Raw genomic sequence first — 24,846 nt, forward strand, 5'->3', positions numbered from 1 at the left:
CTTGCTTGGGATGAAGATTGTTAAAAGTTCTGCATCCTGCATCCTGTTCTCTCCCAGTCACCATCCAGATGCCTCTGGAAAGTCCACATGCTTCCTACACACTGGCTCATGAAAAAACAGTCAGCTCTCTGCTCCCAAAAAGAAGGTCAGTGGCAGGTAAATACTTTTTTGCAGTTCCAGGAGTTATATTTGACAAAAAAAGGGGGTGGGTCACAGGAGAGAGGCAGGAAACAAACAAACAAACAAAAAGAATGGGAGGAAAGCAAGAATCCAGCTTTGAGTGCTTTCTTCTAGGGACATGATATGATTAGAATTCAGTTTTACATAACTTCAGAGTGTGGGCTACTTAATGATCTAAACTAGGACTCCTAAATAACCAGCTGTCATATAAACACCCCAAAGCCTCCTTTTACTTTTTCGTTTCAAGATAACAAAATTCCTTCCAGCAGCACCTTAAAGACCAACTAAGTTTTTTTATTTTGGTATGATGGTATGAGCTTTCGTGTGCATGCACACTTCTTCAGATACACTGAAATAGAAGTCCCCAGACGCTTATTATGTAGAGAAAGGGTGGGGAGGGGGTTGGTGGAAATGGGTGATTGACTGACTGATAGCTGTTGACGACTGTAAACGACTGCAAATGGTCTTGCATGAAAAAGCAAGGGGTGAGATGGCTGAAGATTGCTTTATCATGTATAATGAGATAAGAATCCAACGTCTCTGTTCAAATCAGGTCTCTCCATGGTTTTAAGCTTTGTGATAAGTTGCAATTCAGCAACTTCTCTTTCCAGTCTACTTCTGGAATTCTTTTGAAGTAAGACAGTTTATGGAGCCATTTGAAGCTGATCTTCCATAGCTTTTTTTTGTGTGTGTGCAAAGGGATGGGAGCACACAACCAGAGATCAGGACCAGACCCACCCCACACACTGGGCCTTATGCTGCTGCTTTTCAGGGAGGCAGGCTGGCGCAAAGTGTGGCTTAAAGAACAACATGCTGGTACCAAAAATCTGAAGACAATGGCTTCTATAATGTGGGTGAGTGATTCTGCCACACTCATCAGGTCGCCCCAGGCTGGCAAGACTCTATATAACAACCCCATTAAAGTATCTACTGGCTACACCAACGTGGAGCCCTGCAGACGTTGCTGGATCACCAAGATCATCTTGAGGAGTGCTGTTAGTTGCCCTCCGTGTTAAAGAAGCCCAATTGGCCTCAGCTGGAAGTGGGGCATTTGGTGCTGCTGGCCTCACGCTGTGGAACACTGTTCATGCAGAGATGTGGCAGGCATCCTCACTTCTTTGACTTCCAGGCCTCTATTGGAGACTTTTTCATGCTGACAGGCCTTTGCAGCTGATTAATTAGGCAGCCACTTTAATTATTATTACTTTTAAATGGTGTTTCATTTGTTGTACACCAATATCTTTAATGATATGGCAGTATAGTAAATGCTTCTATAAATGAACAAACTTACTCCATGGGCCAATGGGAAGGCAGGATGCAACTTGCAGGCCAAAAACTTCCCAAATGCAACAGGTTGGGAAAGGCAGTGAGATTCAGCCATTTGTGAAATCTCTGCCTCTCTTACACACATTTTTTTAAAAAAGGTAAGAGAAACCATGAGCGACTTACTCAACATCATTTTTAAAGTTTGTCCAGTACTGTCTTCTCCCTCTTTCATTCCCCTAGGGCTCCATCCACACGAGACCATTAAAACACCATCAAAGAATTCTGGACCCCGTAATTAGTTAAGGATTGGTGAGAATTTCAACTCTCTGCCAAAAATTCTTTGAGGGGGGGGGGAGTGCTTTGAATCTGGTTTAAAAGGTGTAGTGTGTACACAGCTTGAAATTCAGGGCCATCCAATGAAACTGAATGTTGGGAGATTTAGGACAGGCAACAGAAGTACTTTGTCATACAGTGCATAATTGAAACTACAGAATTTGCTTCCATGGGAGGCAGTGATGGCTTGGAGAGCTTTAAAAGGAAATTGGACAAAGTCATGGAGAACAAGGCTATCACTGGAAGGGTCGTAGCTCAGGGGCACGCCATTCACCTTGCATGCAGAAGGTCCCAGGTTCAATTTTCGGCATCTCCAGGTAGAGCTGGGAGAGACTCCACTGGAGAGGAGCTGCCAGTCTGTGTGGAGAATATTGAGCTAGATGGACTAGTGATCTGACAGTTTCCTATGTTCCTGCACATGAAAGTCAGAAGTAGATCAAAACTTCCTTCACGGGCCTTACTTGTCTCTGTGCACCTTCAGTTGTGAAAAACATTTGGTCACAAGCTTTGCAAGATATTTTGAGGTGTTTTTTTGTTTTTGTTTTGTTTTTAAAGAGAGACTTCTTGCAAAACATTTTAGAGAACAGAACTATCCAAAATGTTTTTTGGGGGGGAGCCGCTTTTTGGCACACCAGAAAGGCAACCATCCCATTTTATAATTATCAACAACACCCAAGAGTTATCAGTATATCAACAGGACACATGTATATTTATAAACTGAATAAAGGTGTTTATGAGGGAACTCTTTTTTGCTGTTTAAAAAAAGGAGGAAAAAGAGGAAAAGGCTTGTTCAGGAAGAAAAGCACACACAAGTTGCTAAGCAACACAAACTATAAAACTCCACTCCACTTTTTTAATTAAAAAAACAAGAGACTAAAATTTCCAGACATGTGTGGGCTTTGAAGAGAGATGACAAGTGCTCCTTAATGACTATTCCAAGGTGACAATGAAAAAAATATATAGCAACAGCAAGTAGTAAGAAAAAAGGATTGTGCTGACATACCGGAATGCCTTCAGTTTCCAGAATGAGGCTGGGAACATGCCGGGCAGAGAGTGCGACGCGGATCGCTTCCCTGATGCGTTTCACCAAATCTGGGCTGAACTCCTGGTTGGTGGCCATCTTTAGGAAAAGGATCACCCTTTCTTCGCCATCTTTGTTGTACTGAGGGACGCAGAGGCTGTCCGAAACCTCCTCAAAAGCTTCCACTGAAGAGACAAAGGAAATGTTGGCTTAGACTTATTTGCGCCCCCGCGGCAGGGAATAGTAAATATGTGCCCATTATAAAGCCAGGCCATGGTGGCTTGCAGGGGCAGCTGGCACTCTAAGCCAGGTAAGATGGCACCAGAGCCAATGGCAGGCACAGTCAACTTGGTCTAGTTTTGTCCCCATTTTCCTCCATACAGAGGGAATGGATGGTCTCAGCACTCTTAACTACCTGTAACTGCAGGCCCAGGATTCTTTGGGGGAAGCCCTGACTGTTTAAAGTGGGATAGTACCACTTTAAATGCATAGTGCAGATGAGGCTTTTATATTCTTAACTGGTGTGGAGCAGTGGTTAGAGAGTCTGGTTAGGCCTGAAGAGACTTAAAGATTACTGGGTGGTCTGTGGACTATCTCTCCGCCTAAGTTACAAGTTTGTTAAGAGGAGAAAATATTGGGGCAAGGGGGAAAAGGAAATCATGTATGAGCTCCTTGGAGGAAAAAGTTGATTATTTTATGAAACAAGACTAAAATAAGATGTATTCACAGTAAGAAGTAATTCCGGTCACTTAAGCTGTGGTTTCCAGCTTAGACCTCAACTACTTATGTAAACCATGCAACAAACTTGACTGGCTGGGCAGAATACAAATATGATCAATTTGCTGGTCATAGGTGCAGTATGAAATCCAATGGTAGAACACAGGGCATCTATCTATCTATCTATCTATCTATCTATCTATCTATCTATCTATCTTTCTTTCTTTCTTTCTCTCTATCTATCTATCTATCTATCTTTCTCTCTATCTATCTAGATTTATATACTGCTTAATATTTTTTAAAAGTGATTTACATAAAATGCTGCCTTTATTAATAATAGCAATAAAGGCAGACTTTAAAAACAGCTGCTATTACTTTGTGCCTGGGGTGGGGTACCCAAAAAAACCATTATTAAGCAAAACTGTTGAGTTTGGACATAAAGTCAAACCATAGTTCAAACAAGCCACGGTTTGTAAACCAACAAGAAACCTTGGGTTCACATTGTGATTTGTTGGCAAAATACAAGCCATAGTTAGTCTGCTTGGCTGGGTTTGCAAATTCCAAACGAACAACAACATAGCATTGTGTGTAAACCAAGCCACCGTGCAGGGCATGTGAAGAAATGACAGCTTCTTAGAGACTAAGAGACTTATTGAGTGCATGCAAGGTCCAGTACTCTACGCCTTACAGATGAGGCCAATGGTGACTTGACTAGTTTGAGCCTCTTCAAATCCTGCAGCACCCACACACTGCTCTCAGCCTAACCTACCTCACAGGGTTGTTGTTGAATGAAGTCAAGATAGAAAAATGAGAAATCAAGTTAGCCAATACAGCAATTACCGGTAAGGGGAGGAAGAAGAGTGGATAAATGTTAAATTGCATACCTATGTTATAGATCTCAGAACTCCCAAACCTCACACCACTTGGATTCAGTGTGCCATCACTGGGGGGGAAGAAACAAGTACAAGCCATAGAGGAAAAGCATAATCATTATTAAAGCACCATTAATGTATAATCACAGTCTGATGAAAAGAGACAAAACATAGGGAATTTATCATGGTTCTCAATAAAACGGTGTTGAATATGCAACAAAAAATGATCCTTAGGCTAGGATTCCAAGAGACCACTGTTTGTTAGAGATTCATACCCATTAGAACGATGGCATAAACAACATACAGGCATAAACAACAAACAAACAGGCCCAGCCTCAGAAACGTCAGCCAGTCAGCAGAGCCAGACTGACAATGTGTCCCCGTATTCCCAGCCAACAACAGCACGCCACTCTGCTAACAGCCACGAAGCATCTCTCACATATGGTCACGCCAAAGTGATGGGCATACCTGCGGCCAAGCATGACGATACCTCCTGTCTTGGGGTTGATCTTGCAATAGTCGCCGTGAGCCCAGACACCTGTCCAGAAAAACCCACATGGAGGGCAACCAGGTCAATTATTAACAATCCAGGCCTGGATGGCACACAAATCTGTTTTCACATTCACGAGAAAAGTGCTAATTGATGGAACAGATTAAAAAACCAAACAATACAATTGGCAACAATCACAGGCTGCAGCCTCAGTTATCAAATCAACAATGAAGACCCATTTTTAAAAAGAATTCAAACCTATTTGTGATCCCTGATGGTTTCTGAAGTTGAGAGAAAGGAGCACACCAGAAAGATGAAGAGATCTGACCCTGCACTTGCAGAGAGCAAAGTGAGGGGGTGGGATGGTGAGCAAACAAGCAGGAATCCCGCAACATTTACACTTTCGAGATTACAATTTCACAAGCAAATATTGGTACCCACAGCAGTTCTCAAATGCCATGCTCAAATATTAGTTCTGCAGGCTTTATAGGTGCGGGACCAACAATGTGCCCCCACAACACACACAAAAAGCACTACCTCAATACATACCTGGAAATCTTGAGAAATAAGCCTTTCTATACTTGTTTCCATTCTCGTCGTTCCAAAAGTGTGTTGGCTGGCAGGGCATAGGCTTGGTGCAGACCAGCTCTCCACTTTCCCCCAAAACTGGCTTGCCTGTTTTAAGGATCAAGAACAAAGGCGGCTTGTTTTCCCCTCTCTAGCCCTTTGAATGTGCAGTATTTCATCACGCAATTGATCAGCTGTTCCCTGTTACACCTCCTTTGGAGGTGGGATAAGACCTTGAGTGTCATCATTTAGCCCAGCCCTCCCCAACTTGGCACCCTATGGATGTTGCCAGACTAACTTTCAACATCCCTGAGACCACAGGCCACACTGCTGTAGCTCAACAACCTCTGGACATCAGAAGGTTGAAGAAGACATAGCCCAGCCACTGTGGCTCCATCTGCACTATACTTGGAAAGCAGGGTCATACAACTTTAAAACAGTCATGGCATCCCCCAAGGAATCCTGGGAAGTGTATGCAGGGAGTTCTAAGACCCCTATTCCCCTCACAGAGCTACAACTCCCAAGGTTTCCTGGGTGTTGGTGTTTAGTCGTTTAGTCGTGTCTGACTCTTCGTGACTCCATGGACCAGAGCACGCCAGGCACTCCTGTCTTCCACTGCCTCCCGCAGTTTGGTCAAACTCATGTTCGTAGCTTCGAGAACACTGTCCAACCATCTCGTCCGCTGACGTCCCCTTCTCCTTGTGCCCTCCATCTTTCCCAACATCAGGGTCTTTTCCAGGGAGTCTTCTCTTCTCATGAGGTGGCCAAAGTACTGGAGCCTCAGCTTCAGGATCTGTCCTTCCAGTGAGCACTCAGGGCTGATTTCCTTCAGAATGGATAGGTTTGGTCTTCTTGCAGTCCATGGGACTCTCAAGAGTCTCCTCCAGCACCATAATTCAAAAGTATCAATTCTTCGGCGATCAGCCTTCTTTATGGTCCAGCTCTCACTTCCATACATCACTACTGGGAAAACCATAGCTTTAACTATACGGACCTTTGTAGGCAAGGTGATGTCTCTGCTTTTTAAGATGCTGTCTAGGTTTGTCATTGCTTTTCTCCCAAGAAGCAGGCGTCTTTTAATTTCGTGACTGCTGTCACCATCTGCAGTGATCAAGGAGCCCAAGAAAGTAAAATCTCTCACTGCCTCCATTTCTTCCCCTTCTATTTGCCAGGAGGTGATGGGACCAGTGGCCATGATCTTAGTTTTTTTTTGTTGAGCTCTCCTCTTTCACCCTCATTAAAAGGTTCTTTAATTCCTCCTCACTTTCTGCCATCAAGGTTGTGTCATCTGCATATCTGAGGTTGTTGATATTTCTTCCGGCAATCTTAATTCTGGCTTTAAGCCACTTTGGGAACTGTAGTTCTGGGAGAGGAATAGAAGTCTTCTAACACTCTTCAGCAAACTAATTTCCAGGAGCCTTTGGGGGGGGGGGGGAACCACAACTGTTTAAAGTGGAATCATACTGCTCCAAACGTGTAGTGCAGATGGGGCCTTGGATTCAACAAAGGTGAAATGAGAGAACTCCTTTCTCTCTACATGCCCCACAACAATCCCCAGGCTTATCTTGATGTACATTATTTAAGCTATTTATTGGGTGGTGCTCAATCAAAATCCTTGGAGAAGTTTGCAACGAGAAAAAGCAGTAAAATGAAGTAAACAAGCAGTGGGTGGATTTTCTTTCTCCCACCCTCACCCCCTCCTTAGTTTGTAAATTGCTTTTGGTTACTTTGGGCAAGATAAAGTGGCTAACGAATTGAAGAAATTAAATAATAAACACACAACAACCACAGCAGCAGAGCAAATAACACAGATAAAAAATTAAAAGTCGAAGATAAATAAAGAGGGTTCCACCTAGCACTAGAAATAAATCACCAGTATGTGGAGAACCTCCCTAGAGGGGGAATTCTGCAACTGGGGTGCCACAATGTAGCTCAGGCTCAGGCATCCCCAAACTACAGCCCGCGGGCCGGATATGGCCCGAAGACCTCTTTTATCTGGCCCGCGATGGCCCCCGCCACCTGCTGCCGCCACCCACTTTTAGCGGCACGGTGGCCTACTTCCGGGTTGGATGTGCACCAGAAATAGCTTGCGGCATGCACCATTTCCGGCGCACTTCCAGGTCGGAGGAGGCCCATGCACATGCGCACAAGCTATTTCCGGCTCTCCTCCGACCCAGAAGTGCGCTGGAAATAGAGTGTGTGCATGTGTATGGGCATGCGCTCCCGCGCGCTCCCCCGCCCTCTGGCCCGCCGCACGATTGGCACTGCAGGCACCGGCCCGAAGCTGGGTAAGTTTGGGGACCCCTGATCTAGCTCATCTCAGCCAGCAGCATGAATCAGAAAAAGTACCCTGCAAGCTTTTAGCCCAAGATCCCCATTCCAGTGATGGGAGGAGCCATTAACAAGAGTGGGCAGAGTAACAGACACAACACTTTCCTTTGTGCACTAGGATTCACTCCAACCAGAGGGTGAAATGCACACACCCTCCAAGCAAGAGGCATTACAGGCGTACCTTGGCTCCCAAACGCCTTGGGAGTCAAATGTTCCAGCTCCCGAACAATCAAAAACTGGAAGTGAGTGTTCCGGTTTTCAAATGTTCTTTTGGAAGCCAGACGTCTGATGGGGCTTCTGCGGCTTCCAATAGGCTGCAGGGAGCTTCCTGGAGCCAATCAGAAGCCACGCTTTGGAAGTCAAACATTTCAGAAGTCGAACAGACTTCCAGAACGGATTCTGTTCGACTTCCGAGGTACGACTGTATCATTATCCGAGGACACATTCCAGCCAGGCAAAAGCACCCCAAAAGGGAAGAGAAGGACAAGTGAGGTGGGCAGCCTTGGGAGAGTCCCGAGGGCCAGAGAGGGCCACACACAGGCTCCATCCATGCTATAAGGCTCTCCATAAGTTCTGGTGATACCTTTTCTTTTTAAAACCCAAATTAAACTACGTGGGGGGTCTGCAAAGAACCTTCCCCAGCCCATCCCCTTACAACCAACAGCGGGGATGAGAAAAGAGCCCCCATTTGCCCATAGATCATAGATCTGTGCTGTCAGAAGCCCTTCTCCTCCAACCACAGTTCTGATTTGGAAAAGCTTTCGCTGGGGGGAAATACCTTCATCGTTCCAGGCTTCCACTGCCATTCCCAGATTCCGTGCCTGGATCTCGCCTTTGTAAACTGGAATGGACACATTCTGACCCATAAAGCAGGAAACTATATCTGTGCCTCCTGAAACGAGAGGGGGGCAGAACAGACTTCCATAAGCCCATCTCTCAAAAGGGTTGAAACCTTTTAAAATACATCCATTCCGATGTTGCTGGACTGCAACTCTCCCTCATGCTTAAAACACGCTAGTGGTGCAATAAATAATAATAATAATAATAATAATAATAATAATAATACCAATAATAATAATAATAATAATAATAATAATAATAATATATCATTCTAGGTGGCTTCCAACAGAAATATTAAAAGACACTAATTTCTTAAAGATTAAAAGCTTCCCTAAACAGGGCTGCCTTCAGATGTCCTCTAAAAGTCTGGTAGTTGTTTTTCTTTTTGACATCTGGTGGGTGGGAGGGCGTTCCACGGGGCCGGTGCCACTACCGAGAAGGCCCTCTGCCTGGTTCCCTGTAGCTTTGCTTCTCGCAGTGAGGGAACCGCCAGAAGGCCCTCAGCACTGGACCTCAGTGTCCGGGCAGAGCAATGGAGGTGGAGACGCTCCTTCAGGTATACTGGACCGAGGCCGTTTAGGGCTTTAAAGGTCAGCACCAAAACGTACTGGGAGCCAATGTAGGTCTTTCAAGACCGGTGTTATGTGGTCTCGGCAGCTGCTCCCAGTCACCAGTCTAGCTGCCGCATTCTGGATTAGTTGTAGTTTCCGGGTCAAATCTTTGTATTTTCAAATTTTTGAAAAACTGAAAAATATTATTTTTTTAAAAAAACCTGCTCTTTACCCCTCAAATCTTCTTCCAAATGTTGCTGCTGCTATTGTTAAAACAACTGGGAATCAGGAATCCTTGTCGATCAACACAGAGATCTACCAGTAGATCCACATCTGCCCACCTCTGGGCCACACAAGACAATGTAAGAGACACAAAATAGTACCCCAAATGGTGACTGCTTAGCAACCACTGCATCCTCCTCCCTCTAACTTGCACCCCACTAAACATTCAAGGGCTCAAGTTCAGAAAAACCCTACCTGATATGGATCCCAGCAGAACGCTGCTCTTTATGTGTTTGTAGACGTACTCGTAACTTTGAGGCTTGAGGGGTGAGCCAGTTGACAGGATGGTGTGGAGCGTTTGGAGATTATGAGTTTCACCTTGGAACAACATTACCAGGCAGAATTACACTGTTATTTCCTGGCCAATCATCAGCACCCCCCCTAAGTTTCCTGTTAACTTCTAGACTAGAGCATAGGCCACCAACACAGGCAGTTGCACTACAACTCCCATCAAGCCTTACCATGGGCCACACTGGCTGGGGTTGATGGGAGTTGGGAGTTGATGGGAGTTGAAGTCCAGTAACATCTGGGAGTGCTGCCGGTTCCCCACCCCTGATGCAACAGTACTGAGCTAAATGGACCCACTTCCTGCCTTGGTATAAGGTTGCTTCCTGTGTTTCCATGATCCATGGGCAAAGTAACAACTCTTTGGGGAACAATAATACCTTTAATAATAATAATAATAATTTTTTATTTATACCCCACCCTCCCCAGTGAGAGCCGGACTCAGGGCGGCTGACATCAATAAAGTTACAATAAAACGTAAAAGAAAGAAAAACAATTGATTAAAATATAGATTAAAATACAATTTAGATTTTTTAAAAAAAATTTAAAAAAAATGTAGCCTCATTTTAAAATGGCCCAAATCAAAACCCAAAGGCGAGGCAGAACAGCTCCGTCTTGCAGGCCCTGCGGAAAGATGTCAAATCCCGCAGGGCCCTGGTCTCCTGTGAGAGCATTCCACCAAGTCGGGGCCAATACTGAAAAGGCCCTGGCCCTAGTTGAGGCCAATCTAGCCACCTTATGGTTCGGGATCTCCAAAATATTGTTATTTGTGGACCTTAAGGTCCTCCGCAGGGCATACCAGGAGAGGCGGTCCCGTAGGTACGAGGGTCCCAAGCCACATAGGGCTTTAAAGGTCAAACCAAGCACCTTAAACCTGATCCTGTACTCCACCGGGCGCCAGTGCAGCTGGTAAAGCACTGGATGAATGTGGTCCCGCGGCAGGGACCCCGTAAGGAGTTTCTGGGTCAGCGGGTGGAACTAATTAGAAGTGGGAGGGAAGCAAAGTGGTCCAGTTCCAGAGCCAAACAGAATTCAAAGAGTATGTTGGAGCTTACATGGTTTAAGGTTCTTCTCTTCCAGCACCGCCAGCCATTTGGCACCTGTCCCAAGGATGGTGATACTGCAAGTAAAAAGGAACAATCATCACTCACTATGGTCGTTTTGCTATTCATTATTTTATAATAATGGAGGGTGGCAACATGTGATCAGACCCTCTCTCAGTGGGGGATATCAAGCCATGGAATCCCTTCTCTGGAGATGCACCTGAACCTTGAGGTGCCAGGCAAAGGTGTTCTTTATTTACCCAAGCATTTTGCTCTAAACCAAGTTCATCTTTTAGCTGGGTGGGGTAGGATGTGTCCTTTTTATGTTATTGCAATATGAGCACTATTAACTATTCTTTTGCAAATCTTTTGATGTATTTTAATTTAGGGTTTTTTAATCATTGTAAGTCATTTTGTAGTAAGCAGCAAATAAGCATTTCCTGGGTCAATAAACAATAGTTCCTGTACACCTGAACGGGCAAACTATGGTTACTGGAATCAGAACAACCTGGGTATTAAAAGCCCTGGCTTTAAGCTCTTCGTTCCAAACCTGGCATCCATAGTTTCCCAGTTCAGGACTTAAGAAGCTATGATTCAATAACTTACAAAGTATTGAACTGTGGTGGGCCAAGAAACTATGCCAAAATTTGCACTTTGCCAAAGTATCCATAAAATAGATGAGACCAGAGTAAAATGCAATCTAAAAAGAGAGCGCTGAAGGCGTCAAACTGCAGTACAGTAGTTTAAACTGTAAAGCTACCGTACCAGCTTTCACAATCTGAGAGTCTTCCTAGCCACATAGTTCAACCCCATACAAAACCTGGCACACCACCTTGCTTCAAAACAAAGTATGTTACCAGTTGTCAGCGTTCGACTTTTCGTGTGTGACTCTCAGGGTCTCTTTCTCCACTAGCTGGCAGAAGGATGTGTGCAAAAAAGCGTTTTCAGAGACAGCAATAAATTGTCCTGACAAAGGCCTGACCAGACCATTATTTTATTTCCTTTCTTGCTTATTTTGTTTCGTTTTTAAAATCCTTGCTTCTAGCTTTTATTTACTGTGTTTCAGACACAGTATTTTTAGCTATTTGTAAAAGTGAATAGATGTATCATTAATAATAATAATAATAATAATAATAATAATTTATTATTTGTACCCCGCCCATCTGGCTGGGTTTCCCCAGCCACTCTGGGCTACTCTGAGCGACTTCCAACAAAGATTTAAAATATTTTAAAATGTCACACATTAAAAACTTCCCTGAACAGGGCTGCCTTCAGATGTCTTCTAAATGTCAGGTAGTCATTTATCTCTTTGACATCTGATGGGAGGGCATTCCACAGGGCGGGTGCCACTACCGAGAAGGCCCTCTGCCTGGTTCCCTGTAGCTTTGCTTCTCGCAGTGAGGGAACCGCCAGAAGGCCCTGGACCTCAGTGTCCGGGTTGAACGATGGGGTGGAGACGCTCCTTCAGGTATACTGGGCCGAGGCCGTTTAAGCCCAGTATCTCTGTGGAGTTCATATGAAATTTTGCAAAGGCCGTTCACCATAAGCAATCAATGTTTGACCTGACCTTGACCAGTAGTTTTAACAACGGCAGCAGGTGAAATAAAAACAACCATTCCAATGAGCCTCTGCTGTCTCTACCACCTGCCTAAACACAGGAAGTGAGGGAAGTCATTCTCTTCTTAGGAAGTGTGTTGGCTATGTCCCAGCCTCTCCTTGCCCCCACGCTTCCCACATTAGAGCGCCCTGCCACCACCAGACAAAATAATCCTTATTTCCCAAGCTTCCCCTTATCAAACAGTCTCAAAGAGTTCTCTGGGGTGTTTCTGAAGCCAATGCTAAAGCTCTAGGCCTGGAAGCTCCACCATTCCAAGCTCAATCGGGGAATCACTTCCCAACAACTGTAAACCAGCACTACCCAATAACTACATTTTATTTACCTTTTGCTGAAGATGAATTCATACTGAAGAGCACAGATATGTGTGGGTTTGCTTTTGTTTGCACACTGGAACCATTTACTAAACCAAAAAGTTATGTAAAGGAGAGTGTGCAGAAGAAGCAGTGTGATTTTGAAGTAACGTCACAGCATTGTTTTTTTCATGGGTTCTTATCAAGTGGAGTGAAAGCGGAACGAAGGCAGGAGAATGTTCCCATGCAACCATTAAAAAGGCTTTGTCAAGTTATCTTGGAGCCACCTGGAGCTCAAGGCTCCTTAAGTATCTCACTTTCTATGTACTGTATATTCCTGTGTATAAGACTACTTTTTAACCCAGGAAAATCTTCTCACAAGTTGGGGATTGTCTTATACGCCGGGTCATATTTCTTATACGGCAAGTACTGTATATTCCGGCATATAAGACAACTGGGCGTATAAGACGACCCCCAACTTTTCCAGGGGATATACTCGCCATATAAGAAATATGACCCAGCGCCAGAATATACGGTACTTCAGCGACTGAGTTTATGGCACTGTTTCCCAACCAGGGGCTCTAGGATATTCCAAGGGGGCAATATGTGAAAATCACGTGAGGCTAGGGGGGCACAGAGGGAAGTGAGAAGAAAATCAAGTTTTTAAATTAAAAAAATCCCAATTGGCTGGCTATCCTCTTGGCCAATCACAAAAGGGTAAGGGAGCAGCCACCAGGGACTAGCACTCCTTTCCCCCATGTGTGTTTCCTTGGTTTGTTTCCGGGGGAAGAGGGCGATCGCTGAGACTCCCGTTTTGACTGATCGTCCATGATCCAGAATCCCCAGGTCAGGGAAGTGTGGTGGTGGGGTGGCAATGGGTTGGGTGAGGTGGAGCTGCTTGCTGTTGCTGGGCCCAGTGGCAGCCTGGGCCTGACTCTGCAAGGTGCAGGAAGCAATCCACCCCAGTGCCTGCCTAGCCAAGCGGGGTCATCTGGTGCTGCTGACTTGCATCTAGTAAATAACTAAGTCTCTACTCAGTGGGCCTTACTCCCAAATAAGGAGTGTGTGAGGTTATAATGTTTTATCTAGGCAGTCAGGGCTCCTCTGGATGACAAGATCTTTTTGCCCCAAGTCAGTGAGGACCACTTGCTTTTTAAAATTCTGCCTATGCTCTGTATAGAACTCCCTATGCTCCTTTGGACTGTATCTGTAGGTTTCCCCCTGTGTCAAATAACTGGGGTCAAACAAGTGTTGTTCTAAACTGCAGACCTCCATGTGCTGCCAGGTGAGATGCTCCCAGTCAGGCAGGCTAACCCCCCCCCCCCAATCATTGCCAACAAAGGGGTCAAACAGGGTTACTTCTTAGTCCCATATTTATTCAACCTTTTCTTAAACGACCTTGCACCCTGTTTACATGGGGTGGATGGCCATTGCCCAAAGCCCAGCTCCATCCACCTTTCCATCTTACTACAGTTTATGCCGACGATGCGGTCATCTTCTCTCGCACAAGGGTTGGCTTGAAGCGACTCCTGTGCTGCTGCCAGGAATACTGTATAGCCAACAAACGGCCTCAGTCCAGTATACCTGAAGGAGCGTCTCCACCCCCATCGTTCTGCCCAGACACTGAGGTCCAGCACCGAGGGCCTTCTGGCGGTTCCCTCAAGCAAAGCTACAGGGAACCAGGCAGAGGGGCTTCTCGGTAGTGGCACCCGCCCTGCGGAACGCCCTCTCACCAGATGTCAAAGAGAAAAACAACTACCAGACTTTTAGAAGACATCTGAAGGCAGCCCTGTTTAGGGAAGCTTTTAATGTTTAATAGATTATTGTATTTTAATATTCTGTTGTAAGCTGCCCAGAATGGCTGGGGAAACCCAGCCAGATGGGTGGGGTATAAATAATTATTATTACTGGAACTGAACTTTGCAAAACCTAAAGTGCTTGTTTTCTCATGATCTTGGAAGCCTCATTGGTGGGAGATCAGTGGAAACCCATTGGAACAGGTTAAAAACTAAATACCTAGGCATCCACTTCCAATATAATGCTTCCTGGAATTACCATTGTAAGCTCTTATTATCTCTCCCCCATGTTTCTGCTGCATCAAACATTCTGATTGCCCTCCGGAACTTGTAAACAACTTAGAAACTGAAGCATCTTTTTTAAACAAACAAACAAACAAACAAACAAAACACACAAGTAGTTGTTTCAGGATAACTTGCGGGTCTACGTCTACCTACCCTAGTCGGTCAACCAAATCCCAGAGGACATTGGGGGATGGAACGAGCGGCGACCCGTCGTATAGAACCACAGATGCACCAACAGCGAGAGCAGAAACCAGCCAGTTCCACATCATCCAACCGGTCTAGGGAGTGTGGAGAAATGCACGTTAGCTTTATCCAAGATACATAGTCACCTCCCTCACCTATTTCCAGACCTGTGAAGCTAATCTCGCACTTTTTCTCAAGGACACAGGTGTGTAAAATGTATGTGCCATCATACCGTATCATATCATATCATATCATATCATATCATATCATATCATATCAGGTAATATTCCAAGTGCACTGCACACCCCAGGTTTAAATGCAAAGCAGGGGGCACTCAAGACTGGCCGTGTCATGCTCTGACGTTTCATCAATTAAGCCTTTCCCCCAATAGCCCAGTCAATGGGGAGGGCCGTAGCTCAGAGGCAGAATACCGGTATCTGCTTTTCATGCAGAGGGTCCTCCAATTCAATTCCAGGCTTCTCCAGGTAGGGCTGTCCTTCCTGAAAAGCTTCATTAACTAGAAACCCCAAAATTTGGCGTCCCCTCCAAAGCTGTGCCAAAGGTTTGCAATCATTTTGCAGTGAAAACCCCTGCATTTTGCAGCACACCCCCAAACTGAGTAACTGATACATCAAACTAGGGTTTATAGTTAACACCCCAAAATCCAACACTGTTAGTCTGAAGTGAATCAGACAATGTTGGGTTTGGGGCTGATACCCATGACCCGTGGTTTGAGTATCAATTACTTGGGTTTGGGGGACACTGCAAAACACAGAGGTTTCACTGCAAAATGCAAGGTTTTCGCTGCAAAACAATTGCAAAAATTTGGCACTGATTTAAAGTTATTTGGAAAATGGTGGATTTTGGGGTGTTTACAACAAACCTCGGTCTGATATATCAATTACCAGGTTTGGAGGGTGCTGCAAAACATGCTGTTTTCACTGCAGAATGACTGCCAAACTTTGGCACAACTTTGGAGGGGATCCCAAATTTTGGGGTTCACAGGTAATGAAGCTCTCCTGAAACCCTGGAGAGCCGTTGCCAGTCAGTGTGGACAATACTGAGCTAGATGGAATAGTCAGCTTTCTGGCGGCTTCCAATTTTCGCAAGGGATGTAGCTCAGGGGTAGAGCAGCTGCTCTGCGTACAAAAGGCCCTGGGTTCAAACCCTGGCATCTCCAAGAAGGACTGGGAAAGATCCCTAAACTCTGAAGAGCTGCTGCTAGTCAGTGTAGGCTGTACTGAGCTAGACGTGCCAATGTCTAACTCAGTATAAAGCAGCTTCCAAAAGGTGAAACCAAAAAGGTGCCTCAATTCATCGGGCAACAGCTCCCATCCTGCAGGAGGCAAATACTATTTTAGGAGGCACCATTTCTCACAAGAGGGAATGTCCCCCAAATGCCTGCCACAATCCACATGGGTGGCTCAGAAAACAAACATGCTTTTTTGCTTGTCTGAGCTGCCCTTCGCTCATATGCAAAGGTTAATGGATCAAACCAGTCAAAACTCAGAATCAGTCAACTCAGACAAAATAAGACTGTTGCCTGATTTTAAAAGCAAAGTTTTGGGATTGAAAGGTTAGCCATGCCATGCAAAAGCAATTTTATTAGGAGCATGAAGGATCAAAAAGCCAGGTGAATCTTCCCCACACTTGCGCTCTCCTACCAAATAAATTCCCTAAAATAAGCCAATTTATGCACACTTGCATCATTATTGTTTATCTGGGTCATAGAAGTCATGCTTTTCTTCAAGAAAAGAATAAACATGGCAAACCCTGTGCATGCTGTGTTGAAAGTCTTAGCAAAAATACAATTCACAGCACTTACTGTTGTGTAGTACATGATGTTGTCACTGCTGGACATGTTACCATGGAGGAGGTGCTCTTTCAAATGCTGAATTAACGTCCCCTGGTTTAAAAGAAAAAAAGATGGACATATAGGGAGAGGGAGGAGAAAACAAAGCAGGGTGTAATGGTTAGACTGGGCGAACCAAGAAGCAGCCACTATCTCTCACCCCCACCGTACAGGACTGCCTTTAGCCAAAAGATTCCTCAGGTGCAGTTACAGAGCTTGTGCAACTCAAAACTCAAGCTGGAGACCTGTGAGTAGGATCCATCCAAGCCATACCCAGAGTAAGTCCAGCAACTGCCATGGGTCTACTCCGGGTATGGCTTAGTTCGATATCGCCACTGAGCATGAGACTCTTAATCACAGGGTTGTGGGTTTGAGCCCCACATTGGGCAGGAGATTCCTGCATTGCAGGGGGTTGGACCATTGGCGTAGAAAGGGGGGTGCCGTGGGTGTGGGACGACCCGGGTGTCATCACTGAGGAGGGTGACTGACAAAATGGCAAAAATATGTGTTTTTAAAATAAATAAAAATTTGGGGCTCACAACACTTTTTTTGGAAAAAATAATAATTTAAAATGAGTTTAATAACTTCGTCTGACCATTAATTAACCCCAGCAAGTCAACATAATACGTACTGAAACTTTTTAGTTCAGTCAACAAACGCAAAAAAATGCAGCTGTGAGTGGGCCCTGTTGCCGGGTCAGGTCTGGCGTTGGCGCCTCGTACCCACCCGGCTGCAGTAGCTCATGTCTGACCCGGCAGTGGAGAGCTGGAAGAGAGTGAGGAGCAGCTTCCCTGGCCCTCTCCTACCCTGAACTGTGGCACATGGGAGGGCATCTTCTGCCCCCCTCAGGGGCGCACCCCATGCACCCATCCTGGGCAGCGCGAGCATATGCTCCGCCGCTGGGTTGGACTAGATGACCCTAGTGGTCCCCCCTTCCAACTCTACAACTCTGTGACTATATTATATCCAAGTTCTGCTTCCTACCTATCCTTTTTACAACCTCACCTCTGGTGGAAATATTGGGAGGGGATTTTATGCAAATCCAAGTATGTGCTAGTAAAAATAGGGTCTACAATGATTGCGGGGGGTTTGGGGACCTTTTTCAAACAAAGAATGTAAATTGCGCAAACCACAGAGATGGGGAGAATGAAGTAGCAAACAAGGAATGTTCTGCAGTAGTTTTATGTTTAGCCAGTTTATTGTGAAAACCAGCTAACTCCTATTGCTTTTGAGTGTCACAGTGCTGACATCCAAACTTAAAAATGGAAAGCGTAATGCTGGTGGTCAACAAGAGAGGTTTAAAGACTGTCTCAAGGCAAATCTAAAAAATGTAGTATAAACACCGACAACTGGGAAACACTGACAACTGGGAAACACTGGCCTGCAACTGCTCCAGTTGGAGAACAGCCTTTACCAAAGGTTTCATGGGCTTTGAAGACACTTGAACTCAGAACGCAAGGGATAAACGTGCTAAGAGGAAGGCACGCTTGGCAAATCCACACCGTGATCAACTCCCGCCCGGAAACCAATGTCCCCACTGTGGAAGGACGTGTGGATCCAGAATTGGCCTCAACAGTCACTTACAGACTCATTGTTAAAACCCCCTAGAAGGTCAAACCATTTTGGGATTCAGGGACGGTCACCTTGGATATTGTTAAGACATGTTTTGCTAAAATCCTTGCAAGAATTTTGCCAGCTGCAGCTAATAAAGAGATGCCTCAATAGTTTCAACAATCCGTTCTGTCACCTTTTTTAAAGATATTGGTAATTTTGGCATCCCAAAAGTCTGCTGGGATCTCCTCTCTCCCCCAGATTTTTTCGATGAGTTTGTGAAGTTGCACAGGCATCCTGGCTAGCAGCAATTGAAAGCCCTCTCCTCCATGAATCCGTCTATCCCTCCTTTTAAAACCTTCCCAATTGGTGGCCATCACTGCCTCCAGGGGGAGCGAGTTCCAGAGCCTGACTATTGTTAGATTTCTTTGGGAAAAGAAATTTTATCCCAGCCCTTGCTGTGCAGATTTTCTCCTTGCAGGGAGTTTTCTGAAGTTGTGATTTCCCCCCGTCCAGAGTCTAAAGTGGTACAGCCCATTCTGTCACCGCAGGCCTCTTACTCCTCAATTCTCCCAGGTGTGTAGATGCAGCAGAAGTACGCTTGGCAAAATCCACCAAACAAATTCAGTCTGTTGGAAGGTGGGGAAAATGCCTCTCCTGTTGCTTGTTTACTGTGCAGAGGCTCCACAACCCCAAATAGCAACATGGCCTACCCCTGCTGAGTGAACCATGCATTTCGGAGCTCCTGTTGTGCCAGAAGAATACATAATAAAAAGAGGGTGGCTGAAAGGAAGCTGTTCGAACTCTAGCTGGGGGGCTTGATCTCCCTTCCCTGCCGCAAGAAAGTCTTCTAGAAAGACGCTGAACAAAGAAGAAGAAAGAAATGGAGGGGAGGGAGAGAGAATTAACATCACTATCAAACCTTTGTGACATTTATTTTGTATTTATTAATTTATTATTACTTTTCTCAAAGTGGCATCCATGCTTCTCCTCCTTCCCCACTGTATCATCACAACCACCCTGTGAGGTAGGCCAGGCTGAAAGACAGTGGCTGGCAAAGGTCACCCAGGGCCCTTCCGTGGCTGAGAACAGATCTGAATGCTGGTCTCCCAGGTCCTAAACTGACATTCTAGCTCAGGAGGGGGGAACCTGCCTCAACCTGAGGGCTTCATTACCTTCTGAGCAATTTTCTGGGGCCCATGGTGTATTTTTAATCATTCTGTATGTTAACAATACTGTACAGCTGGTTTTCATGTTTTGTAAGCCACTCGGAAGTCATCTGGATCTGGGCATTAAGCTAATAATAATAATAATAATAATAATAATAATAATAATAATATGATTTATATGTATATGCCAAGAGCTACTCTGGGTGGCTTTCAACACATTAAACATCAAACATTAATAATAATAATTTATTATTTATATAACTCACATTATACAAGTGAAACTCGGAAAATTAGAATATCATCAAAAAGTGCATTCATTTCAGTAATGCAACTTAAAAGGTGAAACCAATATATGAGATTGATGCATGACGTGCAAAGCAAGATATGTCAAGCCTTTATTTGTTGTAATTGTAATCGTTTGTCGTTAGGCGGGTCAATTATAAATGGAATGTAATTAATTAAATGTAATAGCAATGTTTATTTTTGTATTATTGTAACTATTTATTTTATTACGGTAGAATTTCCCAAAGAAAGCATTTGTAAAAATTAAAAGAAAAATAATTTAAAAAGTTGCATTACTGAAATAAATGCACTTTTCGACGATATTGTAATTTTCTGAGTTTCACCTTTATAACACACACACACACTTTCTCTCAATTTCTTGAAAAATTAAGTGCCACAACCCTGGTAACGAAACAAGCCAAACAAGCATTTTGTTGCGGGAAAAAGCACTTCTAACTAATCCATTGTTTTCTACTCTCTCTCCAAAATTTGAGCAAACACTCAAGAGCATGTCCTCCCTTCTGCAACCCTTGCTGGTTGTCTTCTGAGTGGGCACACAAAATGACCCACTTTGCAAATATCTGAGAAGCCCACCAGTCAGATTCACAAACTAGAAAACTAAATGCACAGCCTCCAATTAAATGTAAAGTAAAATATATTCTGCATTCAATGACACCAATTGCTTTAAAGAAAAAGATAGGTAGATAAAGAGATGTACATTTGTCCAGCCCACTTTATACCTGTGCGAAATTTTGGAAATGTCTATAGATTCTCTCGAGGAAACATATGGGATCACCACTACCTTTTTTAGATCTGGGAGTCCTGAAAGAAAGGAAAAATTCAAGGGCTAAATGGAGAGAAATGACAGCTGTTTCCACTTTTAAAGTGTCTTCCTATAACCATAGTTTGTTCAACAGTGACCCAGACCACATGTATTACTGGAGTAGTAATGAATTTAGTTTATCCTTTTCCACCTCTCATGTGCCTCTTCAGTGGAGAGTTCCTTGTTTGCTGAACCACAGTTTCAGAACTGAGAAACGGATTTCCACACTCCCTACCAACCACGATTGTCAGCTTGACCCGGTTTGCTGTTTCTCGACTCTTGATGTCACAGGGAACTCAGGTTTAACAAACCAGAAAATGTCTGCTGAAGCCAAACATGCAAGAGGAGCAGAGGAAGAAAAGTGGGGAGCACCTGTGATCATTAAGAACATAATGGGCCCTGCTGGATCAGACCCAAGGCTCCTCCACTGCTACCTTGCAGCAACTGAAGAGAGTTATGCCTGGTCCCTTTCTAAAGCAATTTAAGTTGGTGGCCATCACCACATCTTGTGGAAATGATTCCACAGTTTAGGATCGCTCCTTCCCAATAAAGCAAACAATGAGTGTTATTTAGATTATACAGGAGGCTTGTTTCTGCCAAGAGGCACTGCTCTGCATGGCAATCTGTTTCTGTGAAGCCCACATTCACCGCTTTGTGCTCCCCCATGCTGCCTGTGCATTTGGCCGTGCAGCTCTAGTAGGTGTAAACCACATGGGCCTCCCTTGTCACAGCCACCCATATGCCCAGTTTCCCAAGCTCTGACCGCCCCGTTGGGCAAAGGACAAACCTGTCTAAGGTCCAGGGCTTTGCACAACACTAGGTGCTGAAGTCCAACAACTCAAGCAAAACATAAGGAACCAACCAGACAGGGCCAGCTCAAGACGTTTTGCTGCCTGAGGCAAAGGACAAGATAGCACCCTCCCACAAGGCAAATGCAGAAGCCAACTGGATTGGCAGTTGAACCTTTTACCCCAATACTGGTGGCAGAAAAGTATATTTCCCTGTGCCTGGGGGCAGCCAGGTTGTGTAGGGAGCACAGAGCAGGCCCCGTGGCACTCACAGCTCTGTCTCCTTCCTGTCCCTCAGCATCTGCTGCCTGAAGCAGCTGCCTCACTCTGCCTCATCATAGGGCCGGCCCTGCAACTAGGACTTTAGCAGTGGTACATATGCAGCCATTGTCAGGCATCAGAGGGCTGGGCAGTGTTGTACACCTCAGGCGCAAAGCTATTAATCTCCTCAATACATTAATGAAGGGATGGAAGAGAGAAGCAATGCCCCATATTCAACAATTCCCACAAGCGTGCAAGGCAGCCAGTACCCTTTACGACGTTCTGAAGCTTTTCCAAGTGATTGTGTTTCTTCCCGTTGTAAATGACAGCTTCAACAGAAAAGATCAACTTGGGCTGAATTTGCGAAAATCTGTCCAGTACACCCTGAAGGAGACAGACAGAAATTAATACAGCCATTAACAGGAGTAAGTGAGAACATTAGTTTCCCCCAGATTGCAAAATGCGGGGACTCTTTAAACATTATCCTTGTCGCAAAAGCACTATTTTCTTAGCCCTTTCAAATATACCATTAAAGCAGGAATAACTAACATGGCACCCTCCACTTGTGGACTACAGATCCCATTCTCCTTCCCTGGTTTACAATGATGTGCATGAACAACAGCCAATTTTGTCCCTCCTCTGCTGCTGTGCAAGGAGGAAATGGGAAGCCTTTGCTTCTGCTTTTAAAATAACCAGAGTTCCTTGCTACATCCAAATATGGAGAAACCCTGGTTTGTTCAAAAGGAGGAAACTGTGGTTTATGGTAGATTGTTTGAGCAGGCTGTTTAACCCAAGAGTAGCAAACAGGATGCCCTCCAGAGGCTGCCAGACTCCCAACTCATAGAATCATAGAGTTGGAAGAGACCACAAGGGCCATCCAGTCCAACCCCCTGCCAAGCAGGAAACACCATCAAAGCATTCTTGACATATGGCTGTCAAGTCTCCGCTTAAAGACCCGAAAGAAGGAGACTCCACCACACTCCTTGGCAGCAAATTCCACTGTCAAACAGCTCTTACTGTCAAGAAGTTCTTCCTAATGTTTAGGTGGAATCTTCTTTCTTGCAGCTTGAATCCATTGCTCCGTGTCTGCTTCTCTGGAGCAGCAGAAAACAACCTTTCACCCTCCTCTATATGGCATCCTTTTATATATTTGAACATATCACCCCTTAACCTTCTCTTTTCCAGGCTAAACATGCCCAGCTCCATAAGCCGTTCCTCATAAGGCATCATTTCCAGGCCTTTAACCATTTTGGTTACTCCCTTTAGCCTCAGGCCAGCCTGGTCAGCAGTGGTGGGAGCTAGAGCCCCATTTCCTCACCCCTGATTTAAAAGGTCCAGGGCTGCTTCTCTGCCAGGGGTGCACAACCTGCGGCCCTCCAGAAGTTTCCCGTGAGCCCCAGCCAGCATAGCCATTGATCAGGATGAAGGAAGGTGTAGTCCAACAACACCTGGTGAGCTACAGGTTGTGCACCCCTGTTCTATGCCCTCTGCTCTGGCACCTTAAAAGTTCTATGGAAAAAGCTGAATTCACAGCCCACTGGAAATTAAACCCATCAGGCAGGGTGGGAATGGGATGGTTTTGTGCTTTGTTAAATACTGGTGCCATGAAAAAGTGTGGTTCTTCTCGTTGAGCTAAAATAAAAATAAAATTGTGCAGAATGGGGGGGGGGTTAAATTAGTCACCATAAATTCTCTCACTTAAGTTACAGTTTCTTGAACAGCCATGCCTTTGGTTGATGAAAATGGGGTTATGCTGCCCTCCAGTGGCAAACTTCAAAAAGTAAAGAGTGTTTGTATTATTTAATATAAATAATTTACAGTCATACCTCTTCCTGCGAACGCTTCATGTTGCGTTTTTTCATGTTAAGAACGCAGCAAACCCGGAAGTGTTTACTTCCGGGTTTCGCTGCATGCGCACACACAGAAGCGTTCTGCACGGTTCACACATGCGCAGATGCGCTGCTCTGGTTGTATACTTTTGGGGGAGTGAACTGCTCCGGAAGGGATCATGTCCGCAACCAGACATGATCTGGTTAACCACTGACATATTAACCACTGTAATAAAAAAATCTGGCTGTAATTAACATTACATTTCTCATCCAAAGTGTTCAGCGCAGCATGTTATCGATTCCCACTTCTAGCTCTTAGGGTTTTTGTGTGGTAGGTTAAGTGCAGAGGAAATGAGAGATTCAGGGCCTCCCACCCGGCAGTGATTGAAAGCCAAGCCTCCTCAAACCAAATTCATCACTTTTTTAAAAGTGCTTTTTATTGAATTTTGTGACAACAAAAATAAGTTACAGACATATAACCATAAATCCTAAAGATCTTACAAACAAACTTCTTTTCTATTCCCAATTCTTATTCTGTTCTTATAGACTTCCTTCCTCCTCAATGCAGTTCTGATTTTCCTTTCTTGGTAAACTGCTTCTTTCTCATTTCATCATTACTATCATTCTCCATATAATATACTTGTAACCCTTATTTTATTTTACAAAAATTACTCAAAAGCAAGTCCAGATTTTTATTTGAGGACAGTTCAAGACACTCTTTATACATTCCCCACTCTTTTTGGGACTTTAACTTGGACTGTCCCCTAATTGTGTCTGTCATTTTTGCCAGCTCAAGATAATCGAATAATTCATCCTGCCACTCTTTTTTAGTTGGTACTATATCACTTTTCCAATTTTTGCTGCCGTGGTTGCATATAAGAATATTTTCTTATTTTTATTTAAGATATCTGATTCTAGTATGCCCAATAAAAAGGCTTCTAGTCTCTTTATAAAATTTTGTTTGAATATTTTTTTCAATTCTTTGTACACCATATCCCAGAAGCTCTAAAAATTTTGCAGATCCACCACATGTGGAATAGTGTCCCCTCTGCCTGATTACACCTCCAACACATTTTAGAGCTTGCTTTGTACATTTTGGATATCTTACTAGGTGTTATAAACCATCTGTAAAACATCTTTAAAAGATTTTCTTTTAAAGAGTAACAAGCAGTGAATTTCCAGTCTTTGTTCCATAACCTTTCCCATACCAATAATTGAATAGTTTCCCCAAAATCCATTGCCCACTTGATCATTACCTCTTTTATTTGTTCATCGTTGACCTCCCATTCCAAGAGGAATCCATACATTTTAGAAATTACTTTCCTCTTATTCTGTATAAAT

The 24,846-nt window shown here is 44.4% G+C and overlaps 1 protein-coding gene across 1 annotated transcript in view; it reads right to left on the minus strand.

Moving 5' to 3' along the window:
* The window catches only part of AACS (acetoacetyl-CoA synthetase), a 55,577-nt gene that overhangs the window by 2,909 nt on the left and 27,822 nt on the right, over positions 1-24,846 (minus strand). The window contains exons 6-17 of the mRNA XM_035098023.3: positions 21,946-22,060; positions 20,545-20,626; positions 19,067-19,214; positions 16,776-16,856; positions 14,921-15,045; positions 10,791-10,855; positions 9,646-9,768; positions 8,556-8,669; positions 5,429-5,554; positions 4,858-4,927; positions 4,402-4,460; positions 2,783-2,985 (exon numbers count right to left, since the gene is read on the minus strand). Coding sequence (XP_034953914.2) covers positions 2,783-2,985; positions 4,402-4,460; positions 4,858-4,927; positions 5,429-5,554; positions 8,556-8,669; positions 9,646-9,768; positions 10,791-10,855; positions 14,921-15,045; positions 16,776-16,856; positions 19,067-19,214; positions 20,545-20,626; positions 21,946-22,060 — 1,311 coding nt within the window. The remainder of the gene's footprint in view (positions 1-2,782; positions 2,986-4,401; positions 4,461-4,857; positions 4,928-5,428; positions 5,555-8,555; positions 8,670-9,645; positions 9,769-10,790; positions 10,856-14,920; positions 15,046-16,775; positions 16,857-19,066; positions 19,215-20,544; positions 20,627-21,945; positions 22,061-24,846) is intronic.

This window comes from Zootoca vivipara, chromosome 16 (assembly GCF_965207765.1).
Source record: "Zootoca vivipara chromosome 16, rZooViv2.hap1.1, whole genome shotgun sequence".
NCBI classification, from domain to species: domain Eukaryota; kingdom Metazoa; phylum Chordata; class Lepidosauria; order Squamata; family Lacertidae; genus Zootoca; species Zootoca vivipara.